We start from the raw sequence: 19,727 nt of genomic DNA, 5'->3' as shown, positions 1-19,727 counted from the left end.
AATATGTGTGTTCCTATTACCATTTTCTTAATTGTTTTGGGTTTGTTATTGTAGTTCTTTTCCTTCTTTTGTGTTTCCTGCCTAGAGAAGTTACTTTAGCATTTGTTGTAAAGCTGGTTTGGTGGTGCTGAATTCTCTTAACTTTTGCTTATTTGTAAAGTTTTTAATTTCTCTGTCGAATCTGAATGAGATCCTTGCTGGGTAGAGTAATCTTGGTTGTATGTTTTTCCATTTCATCACTTTAACTATGTCCTGCCACTCCCTTCCGGCTTTCAGAGTTTCTGCTGAAAGATCAGCTGTTAACCTTATGGGGATTCCCTTATATGTTATTTGTTGCTTTTCCCTTTCTGCTTTCAATATTTTTCTTTGTATTTAATTTTTGATAGTTTGATTAATATGTGTCTCAGTGTGTTTCTCTTTGGGTTTATCCTGTATGGTACTCTCTGTGCTTTCTGGACTTGATGGACTATTTCCTTTCCCATGTTAGGGAAGTTTTTGTCTATAATCTCTTCAAATATTTTCTCAGACACTTTCTTTTTCTCTTCTTCTTTTGGGACCCCTATAGTTCGAATGTTGGTGCGTTTAATGTTTTCCCCGATGTCTCTGAGAGTGTCCTCAATTCTTTTCATTCTTTTTTTCTTTATTCTGCTCCCTAGCAGTCTTTTCCACCTTTTCATATTCCAGCTCACTTATCGGTTCTTCTGCCTCAGTTAATCTGTTGCTGATTCCTTCTAGAGTATTTTTTAATTTCAGTAATTGTGTTGTTCATCACTGTTTGTTTGCTCTTTAGTTCTTCTAGAGCCTTGTTAAATGTTTTTTGTATTTTCTCCATTCTGTTTCTGAGATTTTGGATCATCTTTACTATCCTTACTCTGAATTCTTTTTCAGGTAGGTTGCCTATTTCATCTTCATTTATTTGGTCTTGTAAGTTTTTACCTTACTCCTTCATCTGTAACAAATTTATTTGTCATTTCATTTTTTGTTGTTGTTGGTTGGTGCTGTATTCCTGTCTTACAGGTTGTTTGGCCTGAGACATCCAGCACTGTAATTTTCAGGCATTTGGATAGAGCTGGGTCTTGATGCTGAGATGAGGACCTCCAGTAGGCCTCACTCCAACTGATACTCCCTGGGGTCTGAAGTTCTCTGTTAGTCCAGCGGTTTGGACTCTGAGCTCCCACCACAGGAGCTCGGGCCCGACCTCCGGCCTGGGAACCATGATCCCGCAAGCCGTTTGCTGGGGATTCCTCCCATCCCCTTGAGTGTCCATGGTCCCTCACTGGTTGGCAGGCAGATTCTTATCCACTGCGCCACCAAGGAAGTCCCTTGAAAAGACATCATAGAGGCTTGAGGTGTAGGTCTGCCTCCTCAGTTCTTCGTGGCCAGCCAATTAGCTGTGCCTTCCCTGTTCTCAGTTTTATAAGTCAGAGAGTCCAGGTAAGATGGTAAATGCACAAAATAATCCACCTTGCTACTCTAAACGACTGCTAAACCTGCAGGAAGTGCTGGGCGGCTACTTTTCTCTTTTTGAGTTTAAGATAAATTGTCCAAAATCTTCACACATAAATTAAATATTAGTTTTCCATTTTAATACTCAAATTACATGCCAGATTGGACTCCACATATAACACAATTGCCACAATCTTATAAATCGAATACATTTTAAAGCACATCAGATTTTCATGTGTAAGCACCTACACAGTGAGGTATAAAGTCCACTTGACTATAAATCTGAAGGTCTTTGCTCTAGTTCTCAAACCTTTATTTGGTAATGCTCATGTTTCTCCTTTATAGCTCTTATCAGAAATGTTAGTAGTTTATTATGTTTATCTGTGTACCTTCTGTCTCCCCCATCTGACTGATTATGAGGCCCTAAGTATAAAAGCACTATCTCTAATTATTGGCCTGTGATCATGAGAGATGAATATGAGTAGCTATGGATAAGTATCTATGAACATATATTGGTAGGTATTAAACTGAAAACTTGCCAACAATTTAGCCACTTTCTGAGGTAAGTAAATTCTTAGAGGTCCTCTAAACCATATAGAAAATTACCTATGTAGCTATGATTCTTGCAATTACCAAACGTATACTCAGAAATCTCAATCTTGTTCAACATTAGTTTAACCCACTATGTAACTCTGATTTTACACCTTGTATAGTGTAGTTGGTGTTAGAAAACATCTATATCCTATTAATATAGATTACATGAGGATTAATTTATTAGAAAAATCCAGAGGATTAAGTCATTATTTTAAAGGATTGACGTAACAACAGAATGTATTAGATATAATTAGGGAAGTAGCATAGAAGGACAGAGGCTGAGAAGTAGGAGAGAGATAGTACATAATATTCAGCCAGTCCAGAAAAAAAGGGAAGGACTTTCCTAATGATACATGGTTTTATTTCTCCAAAACTTTTCTCAGGAATCTTTTTGAAAGACTCTTTATTCTAGTACATAATATTCAGCCAGTCCAGAAAAAAAGGGAAGGACTTTCCTAATGATACATGGTTTTATTTCTCCAAAACTTTTCTCAGGAATCTTTTTGAAAGACTATTTATTCTCCTTCAATCTTCTACTTGTTTGGAACTCTGTTTTCATAAGTTCTATTATCATCTCTTTTGTGAAAGCTCCTCCCCAACAAAAGTCACTGATGTAATTTTTCTTTCTTCTTTGTTCCTAAAAACTACACATGGAGCCACTGCAAACAGGAACACAGGATATATACATTTTTAGCAGGGGGTTTTAGCAGGGAAGGCCGGGGGTTACACAGGCAGCCATTCCCATCCTATCTGTATATGTGATCCCCCCTAGAGTTGTTTATCCTGGCAGCTCAGCCCAGGATCCACATATACATGAGCACTGCTTGTATTATACGTATTTACTTAACAAGTTATTGCTGACCTCTTAAATAATGCCAAGCCAAAATAAGTGTCTTCTCTAATGGAGCTCACAGTCAAGGAACAGAGATGGGCTACAAACCCACAGACAAGTAAATATGGAACATAAATTCACATAAGGATACATACTATAAAGGAAATAAAATAAGATTTGACTCAGATTGGTTTATGGGTGGGTATAGGCAAAAGAGGTATCATTTGAGACCTGGATGCCAGAAGGAACTAGCTACACACAGGAGTATTGCAGGAAGAACAAACAGCAGATGGAAAAGTGCTGAGGTAGGAGTGAGCTTGGTGTTTTATAAGGCCAATCTGGCTGAATTATTGTTAATGTATACCAGGAAGGAGGTTATATAAGATGAACTCCTCATCTAGGCTGTGAGTTTGTTCATTTGTGTACTCTCAGGACTCAGCAGTGTCCATTTAATGTGTTGAATGAATAAACAAATAGATGAATGAGTGAATGAATCCCACATATAGTGAATTAACCTTTGTACTATAAAACATGAGTAAAATGATAAATGTTAGAGAATAAATAATCTATAAAATTTTCAATTGCCAGTATTTTATACAATTTATACATCTCTCTCTTAAAAATATGCCATATATGAAATAAATGTATAATGATTTAGTTTTATAATTCTATTTTTTTAACTGAGTTAAATATTTTTTATCTAATGGCAAACAAAAAGTCCTTTGGAATTTGTTCTAAATTGTGGTTAATTTCAATTAACCAAATTAAGGTTAATTAACTTATTAACCTTAACTTGATGCCAAGTTAAGGTTTTCAGCACCCCTTGAATGATTAAGCTGCCAGTCATATCATGTTTCTATTTTGAACATTTCGTTTAGGGAAATATATCCCTCTAAAAGTGAGTGTGTCACTTATTTGAAAACTCAGGGAAAGTATCGAAGAATATTTTGGTGAATGGAAGTTGACATTAAGAAGGATTCCTGTGCCAGCACCTCATTAATCTTTTAAAATTATAGTTATCTGCAGTAACGCTTGCTCCAATAATGAGGTCAGCTGGATTTATAGAAATATCTGTCAAAATGAGGAGGCTTCAAAAAAGCTGTCGTGCTATGCTTCTCACATGTCCTCAGTTTCCATAAAAATTTAAAGAAGAAACTCATTGTACTTACCCATCAAAAGACTCCAGGAGGCATAATGATAGGAAACTCTATTTTTGCCACCACTGCCTGATGAGAAGAGAATCTTTGCAGACAATTTCATCACTTTACTATTAAATTAATATTTATGTCTTGGTTAATTCTATCTTCATTTCTTGCCTTTGTTAATGCCTCTTCATAGTGGCTAGGTAAATAGAGCAAAATTCCAAAATAGCTTAAATAGTCTTCCTTTTTATGTGATATTACATGTATTATGGGATTACCTACTAATGTGTCATAAATTGTGTTGGATCAAAGTCCATTTTATAGTCTCCTTGTGAAATTTTACATGTCCTGAAGTGGCAAAATACATTTTACCACGTGAGATTAAAATATCTGTACTAAGAAAGAGATGTGATTTAGCCATTGAACTAAAGAATAAAATAAAATGGATTCCACTAGGTGGATATCAAAGTATTTTTTTCCTTGATGGTGACCTAAAACAATCAGATAATTTGTTTTATTCTCTTGAATCCACAGTTTGAGTACATTTCCTAAACAACTATGGTAGGTTAAAAGGGCATGGAGAAAAGATATAAAAGCAAGAAAAAAATACCTAAGATGATACAAAAACAATTAGAAATATCTATCCTAATAAAGCGAGGCTCAGGAGTAAAACATTGGTCTTCAAAACTATGAAGAATTTTATTCCCCTGAAAAAAAGAAAACACTATGTTTCATCACTGCTGAGGAAAAAATGAGGTTAGGTTTTAGCAAGTGCTTCAAAGAGGAAGAGCCTGTAGTGTCTGAAGATAGGAAGCTAACTAATGACCTCCCAAGATTTCTTTGGTCCTAAATAAAGACAAATAAATTTTGCTGATCAGAGTGTAGCACCAAGGAGTCATTTGCTCATCATTTATAAATTAAACCACAGCCTAGTTTTAGTTTAGTATGAACTTTAAGACAGCAATTTTTGTAAACTACTTTTAGTGTTACTATTAGATTGATTTTGTGAAAATTTGGAAATGCTATAGAAAAGGAGTCTATTGCCATAGTAATAAAAATTTTAAAGACTGACTTTTTTTTTGTAAAAAGATAGCTCTTTTTTCGATATTGAAGGTCCAAAATGTCCCTCTTAATACACTTATAAATATATATATGTAAAGATAAAATATAATCTATATACTATATTATCATAAATTGAAGTAGAAAGTAATGATTAAATATTTTATCTCAATTTTAAGTATGTTTTTATAGATTAGTTTACTTTAAAAAATAAATATGATTAACTAATATATTCAACTGGAAGAAATATCAACTTATTGGAAATATGTAAGAGTAAAGAAAGATCACTCTATTTCTAGTACAATTTAAAATAAAAGACCAAATATTTGGTAAATTTTTATTATCTAAATGGTAATTTGAATATTTATATGTCATCTCATAATTATCAAAATGTATAATTTATAAGCTCAGTAGACTATTTTTAAAAATATAGTGAATGAATTTTGTACATTATAATACTGTGATCATATCTATTAAATTTTTAATATGATCAGGTATTAAATAATGTTTAATAAATAGTAATGATAAATAATTTTAAGAGATAAAGCTTATGATGATCTTTTTTTTTAGTTGTGTCATACATCTGGATTGCACATTTTCCAGATTAAAGCCATAATAATTTTAATTTTTATGAATTTATAAAAACCATGCATTTGACCTGATTCATGTTGTAAATGTCCCAGGGACAATGTGAGACAAGTTAATTGAAGCTGTTTCCCAAAGCCAGTTACCTTCACGTATTACATAGCTTAATTATTTAACTATACAAGCAAGACTATTTTTTTAAAGACTTTGGAAAGAAAATTAGGAAGGGAGGGAAGGAAACAGGGAGGAAAAGGGAGAGGAAGGGGAAAATAGAGGGAGGAAGAGAAGGAGGGTGGGAGGAGGAGAAAGAGGGTGGGAGAAGAGAGGGAGGGTAGGAGAAGAGAAGGAGGGTGGGAGGGAAAGAAAGAGGAAAAAATTTTTGAATATATTCAAAAGAACATCTAAATCAAGGTATTTAGTTGTATCGTGTTATATGAAATAAAATGTGGTGCCTTGATAACAAGGGTGATGGAAGAAACAATTAAAATGTCTTTTGTGGGCTAACAATGTCATCTCAGGGCCACTTTTTTTTATGTGCTAGCAATCTGTAGAATAACAAATCAGAATAAAAAGCTTACTGATGTAGCTAAATATAATGTAAATGTTCTTATACATACAATCTTATCTTTAACAATCCTCCAAGAAGATTATAGGGTGTTCTGGATAGCAAAGTGTTTTAGGCATCTACAAGATAACACTCTGCAACACCAAAACATTTTTCTCTTTTATCAGTTAAAGGTATAATTCCAAATATATCATTAATACCTTGGTGTTATCAAAGACAACATGCTAAGTGTAACTGACATATTCTAAGTTTCTTTAAGTTTCTTGATAACTGATTCATGATAGTCATAAAAATTTTAATTCTGTACTACAGACTGAATGGGTATTGATGCCAGCAGAACCTGAAAATTTGTTCTTGAAATGGTTTTTGCTGTAGTTTTGCTCTAGTGACAAAAGAGCCAAAAATTTAAATTTAGGATTTATGAACAAATAAGAGACACTTAAAGGCATGGAACTTGAGCAGAGGTAGAGAAGACAAAAGTGCCTGTGACAGAGCCTTGGGAAACTCCAAGAAGATTGGGAACAAGCAGAGTCTGACCCGGAGCTTCCAGATAGGAAGAAGGAAAGGCAAAAGAGTGAAAAGAGTTACATGAAGTATTCAAGGAAGTAGTGGTAAACTGAGGTGTCATGAATGAAAGGACTGGACTTACAGATAATAATTAGGGAATTATACAAGTCCTGAAGGCTAACATATTTGTCCTATAGCCCAAGTGTGACTCAGGAACAAACAAGGAGCAACACATTCTGTTCAAGGACAGTCATGAAGAAACTCAACAATACAGAGAGCAATGTTCTCAGAACCATCCTTCCCCAAAGCACCATTAACCAATTCAGGCTATGGGCATAACATGGGGGTAATATCCTGCTTCTCCCACATCAGAATAGTGTCAAATAGAGGTGTTCTTCTCTAAAGAGTTTTGTGGTATAATAATATAGTGTCTGTTAGGGTTTGAGATCAAACTCAACCACATACTAGCTCTGAGTCTGAGGTGTTTATTTTGTTGTACTTCTAGGACTGACTTAAGAGACTTACAGGCCTTAAGATTAGAGTGCCCACCCCAGTGTCACCCTATATAATTAAAAATAAAACCAATCTTACCCCTAATATAAGTGAGGATGTTCAATAAATTTTGACTGTTCTCATTATAGTCTCCTTTTCAAAATTATCAAAGGCTAATTTTTCTTTAAAAATGAATTTTTTGTTTGCTATTCCAACTTATCTTGGTGTATGTCTGGGACATTTCAACATTTTTAAACTCCCTATAAGCTTCAAGTTCATTAACTAAAAAATGTGTGGTAGACTATATATGTATCATTTTTAGTATGGTTCTCACACATAATAAGCTTTCAACAAATGTTAACTATCATTATTTTACTGTTATTACTATCAATATTAGTAGTAATGTTATCCTAAAGGATTGTGGTGAGAATTTATTTATTTATGAAAAAAACCTAGCCTGGTAAACAGCACAGAACAGATGGTAAATAATATTTCCTTTACTTCCATACCTACTCCTCCACTTTACCTCAATCCTCCACACTTTATCTTCTCTGAGTATCACAGAGTTCAAATGAGTATAATAAAGAAAATAACTTATAATGGTCTCAGAATATAAAATATTAAACACAGTGTTCAAGGAAGAAGGTGAGATTCATATAATTAAAGAAATGTGGAAGGGAAGACACCCGAGGAAAGCACTGATTTATTCTTTCACATAAATGATTTTAAATAACATGTAGTAAAGACACTTTACTGATTCAGATTGTTATTCTAAAGAAATAAAGATTCTGCTACATTTTAAACCTGAAAGTATGAAAAGTTAAAATACGATTTTTCATTTTTAAAAGACTATTTATTTTACAAATCAATTTTATATTATCATTACCCTTTGTTTTCATTTTGTGAAATAATATATAATTTTATTTTAGGGATTACCTGCAAGTCGTGTGAGATATAGAGTAGATGATGTCCAGTTTCCTTATCCGGCCAGTATTTTTGATGTAGAAGAAGATTCTGGAAGAGTAATAACTCGAGTTAATCTTAATGAAGAACCTACAACAATTTTTAAGGTCAGCGCAGTGTTTTCTCTATGGTGTCTATTTGATGTTTAACTTTTGATTGAGAGTTTGGTTTAACAAATAACCATACATCTTTCCATTTTTCTCCTTTTTAGTATTTTAAAATTACAAAACAATACATTTTTACTGCATAGACACTTAGAAAATACAGTTAAGTAAAAGGTAAAAGAAACACTTGATATTTCACATTTTGGAGATTAAAATTTACCATTTTAATCTCTATCCTTATGATAACATTCCCTGCAAATAAAAGTATACAAATATATATTTTAAAATAACATGATTGTATGATTGTATTATTCATACTGCTCTTTAAAATTTAGGTATATTTAAATACTATTAATGCTATTATTTAAATGGTTGTGTGATGTTCTATTGTATAAATATACTATTGTTTGTTTTTTTTTGTCCAATACCCTGTTGTTGGATAATTAGTCGTTTCCAATTTTTGTTATAACCACCTTTGCTGCCGTGAAACTCCTTGTGCAGATATTATTTGCCACTTGCTATCTTTTTTTCCTCAAGATAAGTACCTAGAGGCAATTGTTGGTTCAAGTTTATGTACTCTTGATATGTTATACTTTTAGAAAATTTGAAATAATACTACCCTTCACTATTATCATAAGTAATCCATTTTATTAAATGTTTGACTGTTTCCATTTTCTATAATTACTTAGAAAAATTTTTGTCCCTGGGAATAAAGCCTTTGACCATACATTGGGGAAATACCGTCACCAGTTAACCCTGTGAATATCAATGAACACTCTGTTAATTGTATCTCCGTTTGAAATAATTATTCTTTTTGTAAAGTATTAACCCAAAGGTAGATTGTGGCTCTCAGGATGACCCTTGGTTGTGGTTACGTGATCTAGGTTGAATTAGTTTAAATTAGTCACCTGCAGCTTCCAAAATTATATACAATCTAGAGAAACACATAGTTTTGAAACTTAACATTTCTTAAACTTTAGAATTCTTCTTGACATAATATAGGTTATCAAAGAAAATGATCAATTATAAAAGCTATTTTAGTAATAAATAATATATAGAGATTACATCTTAAGACTAAAGCTTTTCTTTAGTTTGCATCATTTGAACATTTTCTATTCTCCAGTATGAACTTGATTTTATATAATTTAATTGTTTTTAAGAGAGTGTATATCAAAGTGTGTTAATCTATAAAGATTTCCAATTTTATCCTCCAGAGTGAAGTATTTCTGCCCTATGATCTTGCAGACAATTAATTCACTGGAAAAATTAATTTCTTTTTATTAGCAAGCTAATTAGCTTTTTGCTATCCATAAATTTAACGCTTTTGAAATAAGTGTTGGCACTTATAAAGTTTCATGTTTTTACTGTAGACACCAGTGGGATTGTGAAAGAGAAAAGAGTTTATAATTGGAGAGATGTAGTATCAGATACCTGTTTTACCGGTAGTTTTTTTGTTTTTTTTTTATCATAGAGTTATTAACTGAACTTCTTTGAGTTTCCTCACCTGGCAAATGGAAATAATAATATCTACCTGGTGGGATTGTTATGAATATCCTAGCACAGTCTCTGCTACCCAGTAGGCAATGAGGAAATGATCACTACTCCCCCTTTTGGAAACAGGCAGTCCAATAATTAAAAACATTCATAGAAACACGATGCTTTTACTTTCTTCTTTTAAATCATCTTTAACTTGAATATTTTTTTACTTTTTAAGTTGGTGGTTGTTGCTTTTGACGATGGTGAGCCTGTGATGTCCAGCAGTGCCACTGTGAAAATTCTTGTCTTACATCCTGGAGAAATCCCACGCTTCACACAAGAGGAATACAGGTATTGATTCCTATCAGGTTTTGTAACATATGAAGGTTTTTATTTTGTTGTTTTTTTTGTTTCTTTTGGTCTCTCAAAATTGATGTGATATGAATTTTCCAGTGAAGCAGGCTTCTAATTCTAGTTTAAGCTTTTTTAAATTAACATAACATTATATTTATTTTAAAAGTTAATATGGTTAAAATGACAATTTAGTGTAAAATATCAGTTTTAGTAATGCTTTGATGAATAATGGATCCTTTAAAAATACTTTAAGCTAGGTTTGAAAAATACAACATTATGTTTGGGGGTTTAAATTGCAACTGATTAATGATCTCAATGGTACGAAGTAGACATTTAGTTTCTTGTTACTTCCAGATACATTATGTCATTTAATTTTGAGGTGTACCTGAAATGATATTTCCTTATAATCAGTGACAGAGAGAGAAAGAGAGAGAGTTTATGTTTATGTGTATAATATATATTTGAGCTGTAAATTTAGTATATATACCATCTTAGGTTAGGCCGTCATAACAAAATTCAAGGACTAGGTGGCTTAAACAACAGACATTCATTTTCTCACAGCTCTGGAGGCTGGAAGTCCAAGATCAGGCTTTCAGCATGGTCAGGTTCTGGTGAGAGGTCTCTTCCTGACTTGCGGACTGCTGCCTTCTCGCTATAACCTGACACAAAGGAAAGTGAAAGAAAGCAAGCTCTCTGGTGTCTTTTCTTATAAAGGCACTAATCCCAAGATAAGGGCTCCACTTTTATGACCTCATGTAAACCTAATTACCTCCCAAGGGTCCTATCTCCAAATACCATGCCAGTGAGGATGGGCCTCAAAATATGAATTTTAGGGAACACAGTTCAGTCCATAGTGTGTGTGTGTATATTAGAAAGTGAAGAATTTATTGAAAAAATAATGAAACTAAAATCACTATATGTTCATGATTGCTTCATTATTGGATATAAGTGAAAGAATGTTTTATAATGCACTTCTGCAAATATAGTAGAATTTTCTTTCATGATTTTTTAATCTCAATTAAGTTAAAACATTATGTACTTTTATTTGTATGTTAGGACCCATTGGAGATAGTTTTCTCACAAACATTTGAAAGAGGCTCACTATATACTGTATTTTACTATTTACTTGTTCTGGACATAGCATTAAAAGGCAGCCAGTCATTACACTCCAGAGGCTCACAGCCATGTGTTGGAAACAAAGAACTATGTGAAAAATATAATATGCTATAAAAACACAATAATAGAAGCTCAGAGTACTGAGGAAGCATGTTGGAGACACACTAAACTGTATCTGAACATGATCAGCAAAGTTTTGAGCTGTTTCTTGAAGGAAAAATAGAGTTGAGCCACTCCACAAAAATGTGGAAGAATGCTCCATGTCAAAGAATCAGAATATACGGAAGTATAAATAAGGGATATGGGAGAATGTATTGAGTAACAGAATATTTTACTTCCATCTATCTAAAGAAAATTGGAAGTTAAACAATTATATTAATTGAGGCTCAAGAAAAGTGAAGATTTCATATAATAGAACATCTTATCATATTCTACAGTTTGGATTTTATTCTTCTCATAATTTCAAAGAACAACCTAAGAATTTTAAGCTGAAGCAGTGACTAAGATACTGAGGGAAGAACTAGGTGATGCATCTGGCAACATCTACCACATTAAACCAAGAAGTTTTCACCTTTCATAAAAAGCTGTCTTGACAATATTCAAGGACTAAATTAAATTATGCAATATCATTATAAGAAAATGCTATACAACACATATGTAAACCATTGAGATGTAAAATATATTTAAAACAATAAGAATTCTTGGTCAATCTGTGTTAAAGGTCATTTTCTTCCTTATGTCCATTACCTATTTTCTTTCCTTTTGTGTTGACTTGATAATCTGTGGACTCCAATTCTTTGCTATGGGACATACAGTTTTCTGTTTTTCTGATAACTTCCCTGAACGTGTTTATTTCGATCTTCTCAAGAACCAAGATGGATGTAAACTCACTTGTGTTTCTCACCAACTTGTCTAGATCAAATTCTTACAAAAATTGTACCCATTATTTGAGGTGGATTCAAAAATCCCTCAGCTTCAACCCAACAAAATTCCCACCTTTGTTCCCTTAAACTTCTCACCCCAAGTCTAGTCATTCCTTGGAAGTCCCCAAAGAAGAAAAAAGTGGTGTCCTGCATAACACTTTCCATTTAAATAAACTCAAGAAATGATGTCCCTTTTTTTCTGTGCTTTCATTTGAAGCCCTTTCCTTAGCAATAGACATTTGCCTCCAGACCTCTCTATCACAGTGCTTGTTAACTCTTTTAGCTAAAATATTGTGGCGTTAAGGCCAAAGTCATGGATCTCATTGCGGCATTGCTCATTTAGATTTCTTTTTTTAAGTGTCTTTATTTAATGTAACTTTTTAAAAATAAAGATGTTTTGTTCAATGAATGATTTACCATTTCTTATATTCTCTGCATAGGACTACTAACTGCAAATAGATTCTATTAATAAAGTTGTTAACTTAGAGAAGAAAAAAGCTAGCCAATTATTTGGTGCTAAAATTAAAAGCAGTCACATGAGCACAGGTGGAAGAATTTTTTGACCTTGTGGAAGCACATTTCTAACAATTGCAAACAGCACCCTTGACTATCCAAGTTCATTTGTTATTCTGGCACATAAAGGCATTTGGGTAATCTTGTTGCATCCTACAGTTTATGAAGAAAATCCTACGTAAGAATCAGTATAACTGCCATAACGGATTTAGTAGTACCTAGATACGGACCAGCATTTTTCTGTTTTCTATCAGACAACCAGAAAACTTAGATAATACAAAAGTCACGTAAAATATTGATAGAAGACACTGCTTTATGAATAAATGTAAATTATTGAACTTAAATAAATTTGATGTAAAACATGGAAAGAACTATTAAAAAAAAAAAAAGAAACCTAAGACTGATGATTATCTTCTTTATCTATCATCTCTCCATTCTTTTGAAGACTTTTGGAAAAGTGCAGAGCAGAGAGTGCCTGGATGCCTCCTAAATCCTTTCCTCTTCCTCCTGGGCATACAGCTAGAGTGCTTTTCCTAGCCTCACTTGCTCAGTGGAACCCTGTGACTGAGTTCTGGCCAATAAAATGTGGAACAGTATGGTCTGCACCATTTCTCGGCCTGACTTAACCTTTTCCCATTGAATGGGTGAAATGGAAAAAATACCCAGGGAACCTTGGAACCTGTATGTTGACAATTGTGGAAATAAAAGATAAAAAGGGGCCTAGGCCTCTGAATCACAGCTTGGAGGAGAGCTACCTACCTAGGAAGGCCCTCAATGAACTGTCACGTGAGCAAGAAATTTAGGGGCTTGTCTATTATATTAGATAGTAGTTACAACTAATAAAGTTGATCAACATTTTATTAGTATAAAACAACTAATCCCCTGCTTTACCCTAAAAAAAAATAACAACTAATCTCATAATATATTAATCATTTTAGAAACTTTCTTCATTATATATTGCAATATTTTCCAGTTTGTCATTTTAAAAACAGTATTTGTGAAGAATATTTTTGTTCATGTTTGGTATTTTCTTTTTATATGTTCAACCAGTATCTTTGTCAAAATGCCTGCAGTGTTTCAAATTGCTGTGAAGGGCAACACAGTTTCCCTCCATAAAAGAAGGAAAGAAAGAGAGAGAGAGAGAAACAAGAAGTAAGAGGAGGAGGAGGAAGAGAAGGAGAAGAAAGAAGGAAGAAAGGGAGGAAGGGAGAAAGGTTGTTGTTAACCTCATACGTCCCCTTCCCTCTCTTATTTTTCTTTCAAATTCATTTACTGCCTCTGCTGAATGCATAAAACTTCCAGAGACGCTAAACAATCTTATTAATCCTTGATTTTCAGGATGATGCCTTGTGTTGGAATAAAGAATGGCAGAATATGCCACCCGAAAATATGTCACTTTGGCATAGGTTTGTTTTGAGCTGAGAGCACTTAAAAAAACAGTAGATGCAAGAAGGGCATTCTAATCTCACCTTTTATTCCTGAAAACAGGAGATTAAAAACCCCCAGTGTGAAAGATGCCCTCCCTGTACTAGGAAAAAAGTAGCATTCTTTAACGGGGAGTGAAACTCAAGATAATTCTATACAAACAGACCTTGATAAAATAATTTATATCTTCCTTTAGCCTCATCACGTGGTTTAGTTACTTTTCCACTATTGCCTCTCTTTGTTCATCCTAATATAAACGTATGTAGGTTTCACCATTTCTTTGAGTCTTCATTTCTTTATGAGGACTCCCATGCCACATGAAACTTATACGAATGTGTATGCTTTCTCTTGTTACTCTGTTTTATGTTAGCTTAATACTTGGGCTCAGCCTAAAAAACCTAAGAAGCTAGAGATAAAATTTTACCTCCACTACAGAATTGCTCCTGGTGGAAAAACTTCAACTTCACGTGATCAAATTTCAGGGAATCACAAAATGTTATAATGCAAGATTTCCGATCTTTGTAGGGTGTGGGGAGGAGGATGCTTATAGGTTACAAATAGAAAACAGTAATCCAAGATAACTAGCATTGCAAGTTGAGGTATATTTGGTTTTTACATCTTAGGAATGTCTTCATTCCAATATTGACTTCCGAATTCCTTAGGAAAAAATTAGTTTTCAACAAATAACTAAGTGTTAAAGAGAGGTCCTAAAGATAAAATACTCATTTGTTTTAGAATTTTGAACCTGACCTCCCTCCCCTGGCCCAGTTATTTTTAGAATGGTCAGTCATGAAATCTTTAAATCTCAGGATAATAAGATTAGTTAGGGTAGGTTGGGCTGCTGTAAAAAGAATCCCCTAAAGTTCGATGATAAAAATACATGTGTTTTGGCTCATGTGAGAGTCTGAAGTGAGTGTTTTAGGTTGGCAGTAGCTCTTCTTCTTACAGTTCCTCCATGCGGTCATTCAGGCACCCAGGCCAAGTTATGATCTTCCATCTGTAACATTCTGTTTCAAAATAATACCAGCTATTGCCATCTCAGTCCATAGAAAGGGAGCAGGGGCAGAAATCCACATCTAGGGATTTCCTAAATCAAGAGAGGTAGGAGTTGCAAACTTCACATCAGCTCACATCCCATCTTGAAAATCCAGGCAAATGTTTATACTTAGCCACAAAACAGTGGAGAAATACTTCTTGCTAGGCAGCTATGTCCTAGTTCCACTTCTATTATTGAGGAAAAAGGGAAAATGGTGTTTGTGGAGAACTAGCACATTTAACATGTAATTTTAGACAAATTATAGATTTTAATTGCAGTAAGTCATTTTAAAATCGCTTAGTTTCTATTAAGAATATATAATGTTGGGTACATGAACCAATGATGTAATAGTATAGAAACATTTTTATTTTTAAATATGTATTGGTGAAATAGATTACATTCTTCTTAAAATCGTAAAAGAATACTTTTTTAAAATTCAAAGCAAATCTCATATGAACATTTTTGGGTGTTTTAAATTATTTAAGCTTATCAAGTATTAATATTATATGTTCCAAACCAAACCTTACTGGACTTCAAGCTAAAGTTAAATTATAATTTACTATTGTTGCTTTACTCTTTGGTTACAATTAACTACTTTCTCCATTTTCCTAAGAAGTCTAATTGTCTTCATCACAAAAGTAAAGCAAAAAGAAAATGAAAAAGAAACCATTATGGCAGAGTGTAAATGAGAGTCATGAGCTGTAGACTAGCTTTGTGGAGATCATCAAAAAAACTTGAGAGATGGCATTTACTATTTGATGAAACTTTTTCCAATGTACTGGTTTTACCTAGACAGTGAAACAAAATTCATTATTCTTTTTACGGAATTAAAAACATTTACACATTGAACTACTGGTAATAACTTCGTTGCTGGAGTATAACAATTATTTTTTCTAAAATTATAAAAGTAAAAATAGCAATAAGAAATTCATAAACATCATAATAAACAGTTTAATATTTACTAAAGGAAAAACCTACTAGATTGGCAGCTAAATTTTTTTGTTTGTTTTAAGCTATGTAATTTTTATTTTTTTAAAATATTTTATTGAAGTATAGTTGATTTTAAATGTTGTGTTTCAGGTGTACAGCAAAGTGATTCAGTTATATAATATATACGTATATATGTGTATATATGTAAATATATATGTATATATTCTTTTTCAGATTCTTTTCCTTTATGGGTTATTACAAAATATTGAGTATAGTTCCCTCTGCTATTCTGTAGATCCTTGTTGGCTATCTATTTTATATATAGTAGCGTGTATATGTTAATCCCAAACTCCTAATTTATCCCTCCCCACCCTTTTCCTCTTTGGTAACCATAAGTTTATTTTCTATGTCTGTGGGTCTATTTCTGCTCTGTATATAAGTTCATTTGTATCATTTTTTTTTTAGATTTCACATATAAGTGATATCATAGGATATTTGTCTTTCCCTGTCTGGCTTACTTCACTTAATATGATAATCTCTAGGTCCCTCCATTTTGCTGCAAATGGCATTATTTCATTCTTTTTTATGGCTGAGTAATATTCCATTGTATATACGTATACCACACCTTCTTTATCCATTCATCTGTTGATGGACATTTAGGTTGCTTCCATGTCTTGGCTATTGTAAATAGCGCTGCTATGAACATTGGGGTGCCTGGAATCTTTTTGAATTATGGTTTTCTCTGGATATATGCCTAGGAGTGGGATTGTAGTATCATATGGTAGCTCTGTTTTTGATGACAGATACTTAGTAGGTTAGCTGATTAATGTAAAAGTGGCAATATAACAAAAAGTCAAACCCTTCTTTCGCATACTTATGTTATGCCTCTGTTTCCTATTCATAATTTAAAAGTTCCTTACTTTCTGCTAATGGTTCTTTGAAAAAGGAATAAGGAAAATTGTTCAAAATTATTCAAGGATTTTATAGACCACACTATATTATTGAAATAATTTAGCTTATCAAAATTAGAAGAGAAATTTCTCACATTATTTTCTTCTTTATAATTTATAATATGGAGATAATTTTTATGTGTTGGAAAAAATTTTGATTTTGTCTTTCCTCAAATCCTGTGAACTGAAGTTGTTTCCGGATGGTCTGGCTTCAAATATTTTTTAAGGGTGGGAGGAATCTAAAAATGAGAATGCAATTTGCCCCATACTGATATATGTTTACTTTTATAATGGCCAGATTTACAGTTATTCTTAAGTATGCACTAGATTCTCTTTGGTCCCTCAAGCAGTTGTAATACTTAAAACAGACTTATTTTGTTAATTTCATGACCTCTTCAAACCAATCTTTGAGTCATTGAATAAGGTTAAATTGAGGATCAAGACATCATCTACTTCATCTATTTGTCATTAGATGAACATCTACTTTTTCCAGAAAACACTGAGTTCTTCTTAAAACTTTTGAAAAGTATGTAACTCTTCAGACTGTATATTTATTTTTATAATTGTAAATAAGCAATCATGTTGTTTGGAAGCATGCATACAATCAAAATTTTCAAAAGTGTAACAAATTTCCATTTTCCTGCATCATTCTTGTTTTATTTGATTCTTTCAGTTTCTCTTTTTGACAAAGAAAGATATATCAATAATTTAAGTGTCTTAGAGTCTGCGTGCCCCAAGTCATCCTTCTTTATTCTCCCTGTCCTCCCTTTCCTTGAAATAATTTCTTAAAGAATTAATGGCATTTCTTTATCTTTGGTTGTCAAAGCAACACTCCCTTCTTAAAAGTCATCTCCAGCTGGCGTCACTTCTTTTTTTTTTTTTTCTTTTTTTCACGATGAATAAGTCCAAGTATTAGACCCTACCTTATACAAATAATCATAAATTTTGAGTTATTACCATTCAGGCAATTAAGAAGTTTCTCTCTATCCAAATTCAATCTTATATCTTAATTTAAACCATTTTTCACAATTTGATTTCCATTGGAAGTAGAGAAAAATAGGTAATCATACTCATAAAAAATCTGTTCTCAAAGTTATACCATGCAATGGATGAAATAGACCATAAAGACCATTTATTCAGCCTAATAACTTAATACTTGATTTCTCCAATGTCCTTGCCACAAAGTTGACTACACTCTTTTAAAAACCTTACAGTTGTGAGAAACTCATCCCTTCAATCTTTGGATAGCTGTGAATATTGGAAAGTCATTCCTTATGCTTAGGTTATTATTGGTACATTTACTCTTCTAAATTATTTTTTACGCATTTTTCTCTGAGCCTTCATCAATTTTAGCATTTACTCATTTCAAGTAGTGTAAATGTAGGGGAGGAAAAATAACTTTTCTTGTACCCTTCAGATTTATTAACTGAGATCCCTGTCATAAAAGACAGATTAACAAGAGAAAAACAAACAAGTTTATTAACATGTATCTCTCATGTATACATGAGAGATACACAGGGTGATGAGTAACACAAATAGGTGGCTTCAGAATACAGGATTAAATACCATCTTAATAGGAAATGGGGAGGAAGGATGTAGGTCTCTTGGAAGAGAGTAAATAATAATTTTAAGAAAGATGAAGGTCCCTGGAATAGATGGAAAGTATGATAGTTTGGGAGAAAGTTTGCCTGGCTGTGCTATCCACTTCTAGTCTCCTCTCCTGTGAAAAGAGTCAATCTTTCCTGGTCGATGAAACTCCTGGAAAGAGAATCCATGATGACTGAGTTCCTTTTGGAGGATTTGTCTTTAGGTAGATAAGGGAACTCGGAGAAAGCCTTTCCCTGCATTTGCTGTTTTCTAAGTACCTACTGCTCAAAATAATCAATATACCAAACCAGCTTATTTTGGGGTGACATATTTTGCTACCCTTTAATTGAAACTGAGCTAAACTTCTTACTTAAGACAGGTGTGACAAATAATACTCTCCTATTAATAGTGAGCAGGTATTTTGATAAGGGTTGTGCTTATTGGGAAAGAGAAATCTGCATACCTGGTAATATCTGCCGTTAATATGGAACAGATAAAGTGATAGTAGCCATGAAGTTGCCAAATTGAAAGAATATTAATTCCAGTTTCTCGTACTGGTTTAATACATCCATATGGCAAACTCTTCTACATTGTTATAATATTTAATAATGGTTAACTATCACAATCAAGGCTTTCTTTTTTGTCTCCACATAAATTAATATATATTAAGTCTATTCAGTTTATTCATCTTCATTTTAATATATCAATATATATTAATACTTATTTTAATATATATTAAAGTTCTATATTAATATCTTTTAAAGTTTTTCATCTTTATTTTCCTAGAAATATTTTTCTAAATGTTCATGAATATTTTATATTTAATTTATATCTTTCAAAATACTAATACTCCTTTTGAATTTAATCCCCTAAGGTACTGTATTAGTTCATGTTCATCCTCTGATAATTAGACATCAAGATGAGCTTTAACAAGCAGGTATTTTATTAGGGGAAATACCTATGGGAGAGAAATGAGGAGAAAGCAGGGTAAGGCTAGGAGAACTTTAAAGCACATGCATTCTGACCCCAAGTGAAGAACAGGGAGAAAAGCTCATATATAAACATCCTAGCCTACTGTGTCATTTGAGTGACTAATGTGTCATTTCAGTAAGTTTCTGCATGATGATT

At 32.9% G+C, this 19,727-nt stretch overlaps 1 protein-coding gene and 1 long non-coding RNA gene across 5 annotated transcripts in view; one reads left to right on the top strand and one right to left on the bottom strand.

Moving 5' to 3' along the window:
- Positions 1-19,727, top strand: part of PCDH15 (protocadherin related 15) — a 748,372-nt gene that overhangs the window by 603,241 nt on the left and 125,404 nt on the right. For all 4 annotated transcript variants that reach the window (XM_059899155.1, XM_059899157.1, XM_059899156.1 and 1 more), the window contains 2 exons: positions 8,152-8,292; positions 10,004-10,116. In XM_059899155.1, coding sequence (XP_059755138.1) covers positions 8,152-8,292; positions 10,004-10,116 — 254 coding nt within the window. The remainder of the gene's footprint in view (positions 1-8,151; positions 8,293-10,003; positions 10,117-19,727) is intronic.
- LOC132350211 (uncharacterized) overlaps positions 8,159-19,727 on the bottom strand; it is a 403,110-nt gene continuing 391,541 nt past the window's right edge. Inside the window, exon 7 of the long non-coding RNA XR_009497870.1 lies at positions 8,159-8,236. This is a non-coding gene — a long non-coding RNA (uncharacterized LOC132350211). The remainder of the gene's footprint in view (positions 8,237-19,727) is intronic.

Source organism: Balaenoptera ricei, chromosome 16 (genome assembly GCF_028023285.1).
Source record: "Balaenoptera ricei isolate mBalRic1 chromosome 16, mBalRic1.hap2, whole genome shotgun sequence".
In the NCBI taxonomy this organism is placed as follows: domain Eukaryota; kingdom Metazoa; phylum Chordata; class Mammalia; order Artiodactyla; family Balaenopteridae; genus Balaenoptera; species Balaenoptera ricei.
This window is presented reverse-complemented; position numbering and strand designations above follow the sequence as displayed.